Raw genomic sequence first — 12962 nt, 5'->3', positions numbered from 1 at the left:
CCCCCACCTGGTCCTGTAGATCCAGGTGTTCCTGCTGGGGGGCAGCCGCAAGCGTGTGCTGGTGCGTGTGGAGCGGGCCACGGTGTACAGCGTGGAGCAGGACAATGATCTGGAGCTGGCCGACGCCTACTACCTGGGGGGCGTGCCGCCCGACCAGCTGCCCCCGAGGTAAGCACTGTGCGCAGCTGGGGCTCCGAGGCCAGGCTGTTGGGGCGGTAGGCTGGGCTTGGAGGTGGCGCCCTGACCCGCATCCCCGCTTCCCCACAGCCTGCGACGGCTCTTCCCCACCGGAGGCTCAGTCCGTGGCTGCATCAAAGGCATCAAGGCCCTGGGCAAGTATGTGGACCTCAAGCGGCTGAACACGACAGGCGTGAGCACCGGCTGCACCGCTGACCTGCTGGTGAGCAGCCCTCCCCGGGCTGGGGGTGGCATCTGTGGACATGCAGGGGCACCCGCGGGCACTCAGGGATGGCCTCCCCGCAGGTGGGGCGCGCCATGACTTTCCACGGCCACGGCTTCCTTCGCCTGGCGCTCTCGAACGTGGCACCGCTCACTAGCAACGTCTACTCCGGCTTCGGCTTCCACAGCGCCCAGGACAGTGCCCTGCTCTACTACCGGGCGTCCCCGGTGAGACCTCACACCCGTGCCCATTCCCCACCCCGCGGTGGCCGTCGGAGCAGTTGGGACTGGGGTGTCTGGAATGAGTCTGGGTCCCCAGGCCGGCCGGCTGACCTGGCTGCCGTCCCCAGGATGGGCTATGCCAGGTGTCCCTGCAGCAGGGCCGTGTGAGCCTACAGCTCCTGAGGACTGAAGTGAAAACTCAAGCGGGCTTCGCCGATGGTGCCCCCCATTACGTCGCCTTCTACAGCAATGCCACGGGGTGAGCCTGGCCACTGGGCCCTTATCGTGAAGGTCTGGAGGGACGCCCGCCTGCACTTGCCTGGACCTCTATCTCCTCTGCGGTGGGGGTGGGCAGGGTGGGGAAGAACCGAGCCTCCGGCCTCCCGCCCCCCAGAGTCTGGCTGTATGTCGATGACCAGCTCCAGCAGATGAAGCCCCACCGGGGACCACCCCCCGAGCTCCAGCCGCAGCCTGAGGGGCCCCCGAGGCTCCTCCTGGGAGGCCTGCCTGAGTCTGGCACCATTTACAACTTCAGTGGCTGCATCAGCAACGTCTTCGTGCAGCGGTGAGCCTGGTGGGCGCTGGGGGGCAAGGTCCCAGCTGGCCTTCTGCAGCTGCTGACCGCCTGCCCGCCCTGCACAGGCTCCTGGGCCCACAGCGCGTATTTGATCTGCAGCAGAACCTGGGCAGCGTCAATGTGAGCACGGGCTGTGCACCCGCCCTGCAAGCCCAGACCCCGGGCCTGGGGCCTAGAGGACTGCAGGCCACTGCCCGGAAGGTGGGCACCCCAGGGGTGAGCAGGCAGAGCTGGGGTGGCTGGAAGGGTGGCCCCTGTGTGGGCAGCCCCTGCATTCACCGTCCACGCCCCCAGGCCTCCCGCCGCAGCCGTCAGCCCACCCGGCATCCTGCCTGCATGCTGCCCCCACACCTCAGGACCACCCGAGACTCCTACCAGTTTGGGGGTTCCCTGTCCAGTCACCTGGAGTTTGTGGGCATCCTCGCCCGACACAGAAACTGGTAAGGCCAGGCCCGGCTGGGGTGGGCTGAGAGGGGCCGCGCAGGCTGACGCCAGCTCCGCTTCCAGGCCCAGTCTCTCCATGCACGTCCTCCCGCGAAGCTCCCGAGGCCTCCTCCTCTTCACTGCCCGTCTGAGGCCCGGCAGCCCCTCCCTGGCACTCTTCCTGAGCAATGGCCACTTCGTTGCACAGATGGAAGGCCTCGGGACTCGGCTCCGCGCCCAGAGCCGCCAGCGCTCCCGGCCTGGCCGCTGGCACAAGGTGAGGGCCGAGAAGAAGGAAGGTGGTGGGCAGGGCCTGGCAGCCCTACCCTGACCCATCTCCTGCCCCCAGGTTTCCGTGCGCTGGGAGAAGAACCGGATCCTGCTGGTGACGGACGGGGCCCGGGCCTGGAGCCAGGAGGGGCCGCACCGGCAGCACCAGGGGGCAGAGCACCCCCAGCCCCACACCCTCTTTGTGGGCGGCCTCCCGGCCAGCAGCCACAGCTCCAAACTTCCGGTGAGAACCATCTTGCCCCAGCCCCCACTCCCCACCCACTGTTCACCCCTTTCAGCTGCCCTGGGCCCTGATCCCTGCCCGGTCTGCTCCTATAGGTGACCGTCGGGTTCAGCGGCTGTGTGAAGAGACTGAGGCTGCACGGGAGGCCCCTGGGGGCCCCCACACGGATGGCAGGGGTCACACCCTGCATCTTGGGCCCCCTGGAGGCGGGCCTGTTCTTCCCAGGCAGCGGGGGAGTTATCACTTTAGGTCTGTGGGTGCTGGCATCCCAGGCCCCAGCAGGGCAGGGTAGGGGGCTCCAGGAGGTTCTGGGGAGGGGCCCCCCCTTTCTTCTCCATCACAACCCCTCCCCGCAGACCTCCCAGGAGCTACACTGCCTGATGTGGGCCTGGAACTGGAGGTGCGGCCCCTGGCAGTCACTGGACTGATCTTCCACTTGGGCCAGGCCCGGACGCCCCCCTACTTGCAGCTGCAGGTGACCGAGAAGCAAGTAAGCCTGGCAGAGGTGGCATGCCAGGGCAGGGTTTGCCTCCCCATTCTGGTGACCTCGGGGCACAGCCTGACCCTCCCTTCCTACCCCGCCAGGTCCTGCTGCGGGCAGACGACGGAGCAGGGGAGTTCTCCACGTCAGTGACCCGCCCCTCAGTGCTGTGTGACGGCCAGTGGCACCGGCTAGCAGGTGAGGCCCCTCCTGTGGCCAGGGCACTCTGCCACCCCCACCCTTCTGCAGAGCGGGAGCCAGGCGGGACTCTGGGTGGGGTGGCTTCTTTTGGGGCTGGAGAGAGGCTGGGCTGAGGACCACCTGGCCTCAGGAGTCCCCCTTTCTCCCAGTGATGAAAGGCGGGAATGTGCTGCGGCTGGAGGTGGACGCGCAGAGCAACCACACCGTGGGCCCCTTGCTGGCGGCTGCAGCTGGTGCCCCAGCCCCTCTGTACCTCGGGGGCCTGCCTGGTGAGTGCGGCCTTGATCAAGGGTGGGGGAGCTGCTCCTCAGGACTAGGTGCTGCGTAACCTACCCCCCTCCCACCCCCCACCCCCTCCCACCCTCCTCCCACCCCCACCCCCTCCCACCCTCCTCCCACCCCACCCCCTCCCACCCTCCTCCCACCCCACCCCCTCCCACCCCTCCCACCCTCCTCCCCCCCACCCTCCTCCCCCCCACCCTCCTCTCACCCCCCACCCCCCTGCCCCCTCCCACCCTCCTGTGATGTGGAATGAGACAGGGGCTGGGTGGGGCACTGACGTTTGGGAAGGGCCTGTGGGTCTCTAGCTGCCCCCCAACCAGCCTTCTTCCATCTTCCCTGTGCCCCCAGAGCCCATGGCCGTGCAGCCCTGGCCCCCCGCCTACCGCGGCTGCATGAGGAGGCTGGCAGTGAACCGGTCCCCCGTCGCCATGACTCGCTCTGTGGAGGTCCACGGGGCAGTGGGGGCCAGTGGCTGCCCAGCCGCCTAGGGCACAGCCAACCCCGGCCCCTGGTCAGGCCCCTGCAGCTGTCTCACACCACCCCTTGTGCTCGCCTCATAGGTGTCTATTTGGACTCTAGCCTCTACGGGTGACAGATCTTGTTTCTGAAGATGGTTTAAGTTATAGCTTCTTAAATGAAGGAATAAAATACTGCAAAATGTTTTTATATTTGGCCCTTCCACCCATTTTTAATTGTGAGAGATTTGTCATCAATCATCACTGGTTCCTCCTTAAAAATGAAAAAGTAACTTCTGTGTAACCGAATGTTGACTTAAATACAGAGAGAGTCTCAAGACAGGTCTGGAACCGGCCTGGACAGAGGCACCAAACTCTTCCTGGGGTGACCGTTTTCCGTTGTTAGGTCAAATAACTTTCTCTGGGACCCTACAGCAGCTCCCCACGCTAGCACCTGTCCAGCCAAAACTCCCTTTGGGCAAAGAAACTAAGCGTTGGCAGGTAAAAGAAAAGACTTTATTAATAATCAGTGGGTGGGAGGTGAGGGTGTGCAATGCACTGCAAGCGCCCAGTTCCTCGGAGGACGGCGCGTGGCTCAGTCCAGGCTCATGTCCTCCTCTTCGTCCTTCTTGTCCTTCGTGTCGCCCTCTTTCTGCTCGGGCTTGGCGTTGTTCTGCATGGCTTTGGCAAACGCTTCCACATCTAGAACACGTTAAAGACACAAGGTGGTGTCTAACCCTTGCCCAGAACTGGGGATCAAAGCGATGGGATCAAGGGCAGAAGGGCTGTGACCTTTACCCCCTCAGCCCCACTTCTGCAGATCCAGGGGGACAGGAATGGACCCTGCCCCTGGCTCTGGCCTGGAGGTGCAGGCGCAGCCACTTACCGCCCTTGTTGGCGGCCTCCACAGCCTCTGCAGGCAGACCGAACTGGCACATGAGGGGGCCCAGCTGCCCCGAGGCCAAGGCTGCGCTGAACATGCCCAGGGCCTGCAAGAAGAGCCAGGCGAGGGCTGAGCTCCAACCCGGGCTGCGCCCCAGAGCCACACTGCTCAGCTGCCAGCTCTGCGGGTCAGGCACATGAAGCACTGGCCACGGTGAAGGTGGGGCAGGGCCTCCTCCTCCCTCCTGCCCACTCCCTGAGCACACAGTGGAGGACACCCTGGGCCCGGCCTCTACCTGCTGGAACTGGGGCGAGGTCAGGGTATTCTGGATCTCATCCGCGGTCTGCGGCAGCGACTCCCCAGATGGCAAGTAGGGAAGCAGGCGCTCCTGGACATCCGCGTTGGCGAGGATGGGAGCCATTATCTCCGGCGTCAGCACACTGGCCAGGTCCACTGGGGCACAAGAACACGGCCATCAGCTCCATGACAGCCTAAGTGCCCACATGGAAGGCATGCAAGCAGGGACTCAGCCCATGGCCCCAGCACCCCAGGCACGCACACTAGGCAGATGCCTTGGAAGGTGAGCGTGCGAGGGTCAGCGGGCCCCATGCCCCCCACCCAGCTCCAGGCGACAGCACACGTTACCTTGCTGGCCGCCTGCTGGCCCGGCTGGTACGTTCATCGTGGCCAGGATGCTCTGGAGGTCACTCAGCTGGATGGGCTGGGTCGGGCTGGCTGCTGTGCTGGCTCCATTCCCGGAACTGGGTGCAGGGCTCGGGCTAGTTGCTGAGGCAGCTGCTGGAGCAGAAGGGGCTGGGGTGGCACGGGTGGAAGAGGTGGTGGATGACGGGGTGACCGCTGCCGACTGGCTCCGGGAGCTGCGAAGAGAGAGGGCACCGCTGGAGCGGACACGCCCCACACGGCAGGGCCTACTCGCAGGGTCCAGGGTGCCGGGCCAGGATTCCCCACTGCCCCTCCCTTAACACCGTGGCACCTGCGTGGCAGGAGCGATGGGGCTCACCTGGAGGAAGAGCTGCTCCCTGGAGGCCCACTGCTCCCCAGTAAGCTGGCCAGGCCAGGTCCAGTCAGGGCCCCCAGCCCACCTGCGAGGGGCAAGGAAATGCGAGCTCAGGATGCCCTCTAGCCCACCAGGAAGAGCCTGGCCCCTCCCCAGGCCAGAGGAGCAGGAATTCCCAACACCAAAGCCAGGAAGAAGCGGGGCGGTGGGGACCCATAGGCCTGTAGGAGCGGCGTGGGGCGGGTGGACACTTGCGGCTGTGTTCTGGAAGCAAGGTCACTTCTGTTCCATCCCATTACACAATTCATGTGCTTAGATGAGAAGATTCAGTCCAGATCCCACCCAAAGGGACAAGCGTTTCTGAAGGGCCAAGCACACGGGTCTGCACTCCATGAGCTAGCAGCAGGCAGGCAACCATGTGGGGCCAGGGGACCCAGGGCGCAGGAACCCCAGCTCCCTCCAGTCCTCCAGCCCCACCGCTCGGCCAGCCACCCTCCTCCGAAGTACCCAGCTGGGGTCCTCACCAGGGGCCCAGAAGCCCTCGCCTACCCAGCTCTAGCCACAGGCAAACAAGCGCATTCCCAAAGGGGAACCAGCTTGCGGACACACAGGCTCCCCGACACTACGCAGACAGAGCCAGCAGAAGTTTAAAGGAAACAGAGACCGGGCCTCAAAGCATTCCCAGCAGAAGCTGCCCGAGAGCCCGGGTGGCGCACGTTACCCAGTCCTCCGAGGCCGGCTGGTCCGATGAGCTGCATGAGCTGGCTGTGGCTCATGTTTCCCAGCAGGCTCTGCAGGCCACCCTCACCTGGAAAACACTGAAGCTCAGGCGGGCCTGCCCCAGCCAGATCCACGCGGGCCCCACCGCGCTGCCTGCGCCTCTGCTGAGCACCGCACTCGGCTGCCCCTGAACCCTACAGGAGGCACCACTTGAAGTGAGGCGACGGTGGGATGCAGACCCGTCCTACCCCATGAAGGTGGGAGTGGGGAGTGACCCAGGGAGCTCACAGGGTCTCTAACTTTTAGAATTTTCTATTTCCACTTCCAAACAACCTGTATTGAGGGGGCGAGTCATCCACAGTACTCTGGCCTCCCAGGAAACCCTGAGCTCACGTGACACATGTGACAGTTACCGCCTAGCGCAGAGAGTTCGTGGCCGCTGCTTCCGCTGGCCCCCAGCGCCCCAGGCATCGGGGGGTTGTTCAGATACTCGTTGACTTTCCGGCAATGCTCCTCATCCTGGTCTGTCTTGGGTTCCTGCAAGAGGAAGGGCATGTAAGGGCAGGAGCTGGCGCCAGCTCACCCAGGGCCACCACAGCCATCCTCTGACCTGGCTTCCAGGTGAGGGACCTGAGACACAGAGGCGCGTGTGCCTGGCCACACAATGCTGAGGAGACAGGACCCGGCCCAGCAGGTGAGGGGACGGCAGTGGCGCCTCCTGAGCACGATGCTCCTCGCCCTGTCCCCATCCGCCGCAATCCCGGGTGTGCCCTGTCCCCCTCCGCCCATTTCACAAATGGGGAGCCTAGAGCTCCGAAGGCACTTAGCTGCTGCCAGACCAAGCCCTCTCACCCTCCTGCCCTCTGGGGTGCGGTTCTTTACACACCCGTCTCCTTCCTTCAACCAGTGGAAGGCAGCGAACTGGCCCGCTCAGCACACCGCGGCCCAGGGCCACGGCAGGCGCTCACAATCGAGCACACGCGTGTGCACACACATGTGCACAGATCAGTGTCAGAAGCATCGACCTGCGAGCTCACAGAGCTGGGAGCAGAGCACCCACACACCCCCCGAACGGCTATGGAAGCTGCAGGGGGCCAGGGACACTGGGAGTCCCTGCTCTCATGGCAAAGCAGGGACAGGGGACTTAAAAGCCACCAACAGGAAAATCGGGGAAAAAAGGGAGACGGTGGTAACAGTTGGACACTATTTCTTGGCAAAACCGTGGAAAAACACGTTCTACACCAACAGGTGGCAAATTATGGCCCCCATCTGTGTTTGCAAATAAAGTTTAACTGGAGTTTGGCTATGCCTGTTCATTTTCTCAGGCCGCTGCACACTACTTGCACAGGTGACCAGCAACACAGACCATGTGCTCCACAGAGACCTCAGACAGGGCCACCCCTGCTCTCGAAAGTGCCAAGGGGGGTGGGGTGGGGACAGCAGCTCCACCTCTGGCAGAGAGCATGGCCTTCTCTCTTCACACTGCAAACGCATGCACACGCTTCCTGACCACAGGCCCGCCACCAGTTTTCACCTACAGATGATACTGGCTTATGGAAAATGATCTGTGTACCGGGCAATTCTTTGCAACACTGCCTGTAACAGCACAAAAAACGGCAACAAGCTCAATGGTCACTGACAGATGGCAGAATGAGCAGCGGCCTCTAGACCCAAAAGACGCTCTGCAGCTGTGGGTAAGAGAAACCCTGGGCACTGACACCCCTGGCCTCCAGGACACACTGCCAGGGAAGGGGCAGGACTGTGGAAAGTGTGAGCAGGATGCTTCGTTTCTGTGAGCACCAGCAGGGAAGCCACACAGGGGCCTCTGCCTCTGCTGTGGGGGCCTCAGTGACCCACGGCAAAGGGCAGAGAGAGGGCACTGGGCATCGTTAGAACCAGGGCCAGCATGCCTGTCTGCCTGGAAATTTCACACCGCAATCGGTTGCCCGCAGCCCAGCCTGGAGCCTCCGTACTCTGGGAGAGGACCTCGGCCCCAGGTGGCATGCACCGCAGCCCTGAGGTGGCATCTCAGGCCGTGTGGCCGGGTGTGGCCGGCGCCCGCTGGTTTATAAAAGCCAATTGCACCACACTGTAAGCAAGTTCCTAACCGAATCGCAGGGCAACAAAAAGGCACAACCCCAAGGCCTGCCCCATACCTGCATCCAGAAGAAAAGCCGCTTGGACCCTGCCTTGAACTTCAGCACGTAGACCCTCCCGCTGGGGCACTGCGGCACCCGCTTGAACTCACAGTCGTCAGGGAAGATGATCAAGTCCTGGCAACCCAGGGGAAGAGAGAGTCAGTGGCGCAGATGGCATCACTGTGCCCAGTCTCAGGAGAGCGTGCCGAGCCCTGGGTCTAACCGGGTGGGGTGCGCAAGGGGCAGCTAAGCCGCCAGACCCCTCGCTGGCAGGGTCTCCGCAAGGCAGAGAAGCCAGGGTCAGAGACAGCCCATGAAAGGCAAGGCCGGGGGAGAGAGCAGGGAAGGGGGCCTTTCAGATGGCAACGGGGTTTCTGAGACGTGCTGGAAACAACATTCCCAGAGTAGTTAAAAAGTCAACTCCGAACTGCTCTCAAATGTAACAAAGAACAACTTAGAGTTTGAAAAACAAAGAAGACTGAGTGAAGCCGCCAGGCACAGAGCTCCAGGCTCTCCAGGGCCACACCTCCAACCCCAGGCACCTCACACGGACAGTTCAAGGCCAGGCACAGAGCTCCGGGCTCTCCAGGGCCACACCTCCAACCCAGGCACCTCACACGGACAGTTCAAGATACACAGTGACCGAGATGCCCCTGTCACCGCGGAAACCAGGACGACCCATCAGCAGGGCAGTCGATGACGGCCCCACGAGCGGTCCCCAGATGCGGCCAAGCCCCCACCGCGAACTCCAAAGCGAGGACTCCGAGGGCCCGAGAAGTCGCCTGTCCTACTGCTGCGGCTCAGGGACACTCACGTCTTCCACGTTCCCGGACGTCCTGTCCTTCCAGCAGAAGTGAATAAGCGAGTCGTCCGTCTGCTGAATGTACACCAGCCCTTTCCGCTTATCCGGAGTCACGGTGGTCCCCTTCAGGGACATCTTTCCCGCCCGAAACTCCACCAAGTACTTGTTGGAGGCGCCCCGAGAGCCTGGCACCAGGCTTGGAAAGAGCGCGCCCGAGGTCGTCATCCTGAAAGCGCGGAGAGGACGCTGAGACGCGGCGGTCACTGTCGCCTGCGGTCCGGCAAGCTCCCGCCCCCTGGGGTGTTTGGGAGCAGGGGGCCTGCGCCCAGAGCTGCCTAAGGCAGACACGGACACGCCGGGCTGCCTTTCCGCGTTTCCCTCGCTCACGACGATCGCACCGCCCGCACTCGGCGCTGGGCCGGGGCAGCCCCGCCAAGCCTAGTGGGGCCGACCCTAGGCGTGACGCCGTCTCCGCAGGGCACCAGCCTCGACGCGCCGCCCCAGCGACCGGCTCCGCGGGGCAGACCCGCCCGAGCTCCCGCCGAGCCCCACGCTCAGAGCCGCAGGCGGAACCGGGGCGGCGCCCGAGACCCCAGAACCCCCGCCCGGCCCGGCCCCCGCAGGCCCCACCCGCCGCGCCGGCCACCTTCTCGTCCTGGCTGCCCCCGCCCCATCCTTGGTCCAGCAGCCCCTGCCCCCGCCTCCGGTCGCCCCCGGCCGCCCCAGGCCCGGCGACTCCCGCACCTGCCTCGCGCCCACACTCGTTCGAGAGGCGCCGTCCGGGCTCGCTCTTCCTCCTCGGCGCCTGCCGGACCCCGCCGGAAGCCCGCGTTCGGCCCGCCCCGCCTGCCGCTCTCGCCGCCGATTGAGCCCCGTAGGCCGCGCAGCCGGCTCTAACCTGCCAACGATTGGCGAGGGCGACCGTCCATCGCACTCGCTCCTCCCCGGTCCGCCCCCGCGCCGGCGGCTCTTTTCCGGCGGAAGCGCGGGCCGCACGGCGCTTGGACCAGAGCGGCCCCTATTGTTGCTGTGTCATAGGGGAGCGGCGGCGGCCCCTAGAGGCGGCGCCAGGGACCACAGGCGGGTTTCAGAGGGGCGCTGGGGACCTGCTCAGGTGGGGCCGAGCCCACCCCTCGGCGTCGCCAGCCCGGGCAGGCAGAGCTGTCACTCGCGTGGCTGAGCCAGGGGTTAGGCGGAGGCCGAGGAGTGCGGTCCGGCTGTGGGCGGCGGGCACCAGGGCTACGCATAGAAGTGACCATGGGTTCAGCGCTTTGGGGACCCAGGCAGGAGCTGGAGTCCACGCGTCCGGGAGAGCAGGGGTCCGGGAGGGTAGAGCAAGGGTGAGAACCGTGATATGGTCTCAGCTGTATACATCTAGTCCCGCAGGGGTCCGGGAGGGCAGGGGTCAGGAAGGGGTGGGTCCGGGAGGAGAGGGGTCCCGAGAGGGGAGGGGGTCCTGGAGGGGAAGGATCTGGGAGGGGTGAGTCCGGGAGGGGAGGGGGCCCGGGAGGGGAGAGGGTCCCAGAGGGGAGGGATCTGGGAGGGGTGAGTCCGGGAGGGAGGAGTCAGGGAAGGCCTGAGTCCCAGACGGGTGGGGTCCTGGAAGGGAGGGGTCCGGGAGGGCAGGGGTCCTGGAGGGCAGGGGCTCACCCTCCGGACATCTGGATGGGAAAGGCCACAGGGTAAAAAGGCGGCAGTCGCCCGCCAGTGTTGTGTAACTTTGAGTCACTTTGACACAAACTAAAGCGAAGACAACAGATAGTGTTTGTGGCACCCCAGCCGGCTGCTGAAGGGACACGTTCTTTGGGATTTGCCTACAGCGACGCCAGGCGGGGGCTCTCAGAGGGCTCAGGCGCGGTGGCTCACGCCTGTAAACCCAGAACTTTGGGAGGCCGAGGCGGGCGGATTACTTGAGGCCAGGAGTTCAAGACCAGCCTGGGCAACATGGTGAATGAAACCCCGACTCTACTAAAAATGCAAAAATTAGCCAGGTGTGCTGGCACATGCCTGTAATTCCATCTACTCAGGAGGCTGATGCACGAGAATCGCCTGAACCCGGGAGGTGGAGGTTGCAGTGAGCCGAGATTGCGCCACTGCACTCCAGCCTGGGCGACAGAGAAAGACTCCTTCTCAAAAAAAAAAAATAATAATAATAGTAATAAAATAGAGAGGTCAGGCGCTTCGTGACAACCCTGAGGTGCAGTGGCCTCTGCACCCCAGTTAAGCAAGACTAGATGTTTGCAGCTGAGACTGTGCCAGGGTCCTCGGGTTCTCCTTTGCCCACCGCTCACTTCCTTCTTTCCTTCAGATACTTCACTCCCTTCGGGCGCTCCCCGGGGTCACCGTGTGCTTGGTGGCTCACCCTCAGAGTGGATGCACAGCTGTGTGCTTACGTGCTCTCTGAGGTCTTTAGGTGTGTGTTTTCACTCACCCTTGTTGGGAGATGCGTTGGTGTTGATGCTGGCAGCTCCAGTCCTTTCATTCTGCAGGGAGCCTACTACTCAGGCCTCCATTGTCTCGGTGGCAGAGCTTGTGCCAGTTATGTTTAGTTGCCAGCTTTTGACTGTCATAATGCTTCCATTTGAAACATTGATTGAGCTAAAGATTCACGTTTTTTGTTTTGGAAAATGTAGCCACTTTTCATTTTAAAATGTGTGTTAACAGTAAGTTTGTTATTGTTATTTTTATGTAGCTAAATAATTTTAAATGTCCTCTTAATTCCTAGTATGGTAAATGTCAATAGATAAAGCTCACATAAACAAAAGCTCTTTGGGGTCCTGTATAATTTTTAAGAATTTAAACGGTTCCAGAAGCTAAAGGGCGTGAGAGGGGCTAACACAAAGCTCTGTGGCCCGCTGGTGACAGGTGCGTCACTGATACTGCAGCCCCATCCTCGTGCCCTCGTGTAAAACAGGGAAAAGGTGGAAATGAGAAAACCCAGCCTGGCTTTCCCGGCAAGAAGGTGGCAAGCAAGTGTCACTCGTTTATGTCACAGACAGTAAAGCAGAAGCCCCAGGGTCCGCAGGGGCCAAGTGTGCAGAGGCCAACGCAGTGGCCAAGAGGACCCTGGATTTACCATTTCCTCCACTTCCTGGAGGCCCTGTGGCCTGGGATGGCTCAAACAACCCCAGGACTCTTTACCCACACTTCAAGCTAAACTCCCGCATTCCTATGAGCACGCTGCAGTGAGGAAACGAGCCGCAGCCAGGCAGGCATTGCAGAGGCCACTGTGGGTGCCCGCTGCCAGCCCACGGGCTCTATGCGTGTGTGGGGTATGGCACCTGGAGCACCCAGCAGCCCAGGACTCCAGCTGTGGCCAGAGTGGGTGGGGGGGCACACGCTGCTTTGTGTCAGGAATCTCGGACTTGAAGCACACACAAGGTCGGAAGGGCTGTGTGACAGGTGCAGCTGTCCCTATCTTCTAATTGGTCGCTGATGGCAGTTGGTGGGATGTCTGCAAAATGCCCGCAGCGTCTAGAGGAGCAGCCTCACCGGGACACGCGCATTCAGCTAAAGGATTTGGACTAAGAGATCCCCCAAAAGAGATTTCTATTCATCCTGTTTAGCAAAAAAAAAAAAAAAAAAAACAAGCCCCAGACTTGCATGATGATGATGGCTCACACCTGCAATCCCAGCACTTTGGGAGGCCGAGCTGAGAGGGTCCTTTGAAGCCCAGGAGTTCAAGACCAGCTTAATCAAGACAGTGAGACCCCGTCTTTAGAAAAAGACAAATTAAAAAAGAGCCAGCCATGGCGGTGCATGCCTGTAGTCTCAGCTACTTGGGAGGCTGAGGTGAAGGTCAAGGCTGGCGGTGAGCCGTGATGGCACCACTGCACTGCAGCCTGGG

At 62.6% G+C, this 12962-nt stretch overlaps 2 protein-coding genes and 1 long non-coding RNA gene across 9 annotated transcripts in view; 2 read left to right on the top strand and 1 right to left on the bottom strand.

Annotated features, from left to right (window-relative positions):
* LAMA5 (laminin subunit alpha 5) overlaps positions 1–4016 on the top strand; it is a 61948-nt gene extending 57932 nt beyond the window's left edge. The window contains exons 67-80 of one of the 5 annotated variants that reach the window (XM_063601133.1): positions 20–168; positions 268–400; positions 484–627; positions 750–880; positions 1016–1186; positions 1264–1414; positions 1493–1638; positions 1706–1898; positions 1971–2135; positions 2231–2384; positions 2492–2625; positions 2721–2814; positions 2967–3086; positions 3881–4016. In XM_063601133.1, coding sequence (XP_063457203.1) covers positions 20–168; positions 268–400; positions 484–627; positions 750–880; positions 1016–1186; positions 1264–1414; positions 1493–1638; positions 1706–1898; positions 1971–2135; positions 2231–2384; positions 2492–2625; positions 2721–2814; positions 2967–3086; positions 3881–3960 — 1965 coding nt within the window. In that variant the 3' untranslated portion in view covers positions 3961–4016. Of the gene's footprint in view, positions 1–19; positions 169–267; positions 401–483; positions 628–749; positions 881–1015; positions 1187–1263; positions 1415–1492; positions 1639–1705; positions 1899–1970; positions 2136–2230; positions 2385–2491; positions 2626–2720; positions 2815–2966; positions 3087–3447; positions 3766–3880 lie in introns of those variants that run through there. The other 4 variants (XM_055104919.2, XM_063601132.1, XR_010111032.1 and 1 more) reach the window with 4 other exon arrangements.
* A 32-nt stretch (positions 4017–4048) lies between these two features.
* ADRM1 (ADRM1 26S proteasome ubiquitin receptor) lies at positions 4049–12697 on the bottom strand. 3 transcript variants are annotated; one of them, XM_003810820.6, is made up of 10 exons: positions 9860–12697; positions 9128–9341; positions 8332–8448; positions 6589–6712; positions 6177–6263; positions 5459–5540; positions 5083–5315; positions 4733–4890; positions 4441–4543; positions 4049–4256 (listed from the first exon to the last, which is right to left on the bottom strand). In XM_003810820.6, the coding sequence occupies exons 2-10, from the start codon at positions 9338–9340 to the stop codon at positions 4150–4152; spliced, it is 1224 nt and encodes a 407-aa protein (XP_003810868.1). In that variant the 5' UTR covers position 9341; positions 9860–12697; the 3' UTR covers positions 4049–4149. The 3 variants fall into 3 exon arrangements, with proteins under 3 accessions (XP_003810868.1, XP_008961454.1, XP_063457204.1); XM_008963206.5 differs by having other exon boundaries at positions 9864–10014; XM_063601134.1 differs by lacking the exon at positions 4441–4543 and having other exon boundaries at positions 9860–10109.
* Positions 6719–7477, top strand: LOC129394921 (uncharacterized). The gene is made up of 2 exons (XR_008622318.1): positions 6719–6869; positions 7083–7477. It is a non-coding gene; the product is annotated as an uncharacterized LOC129394921 (long non-coding RNA).
* Positions 12698–12962: the final 265 nt, after the last annotated feature.

The sequence above is a fragment of the Pan paniscus genome, chromosome 21 (assembly GCF_029289425.2).
Source record: "Pan paniscus chromosome 21, NHGRI_mPanPan1-v2.0_pri, whole genome shotgun sequence".
Taxonomy (NCBI): domain Eukaryota; kingdom Metazoa; phylum Chordata; class Mammalia; order Primates; family Hominidae; genus Pan; species Pan paniscus.
Note: the sequence above shows the minus strand (reverse complement) of the source record. Positions and strands in the feature narration are given on the sequence as shown.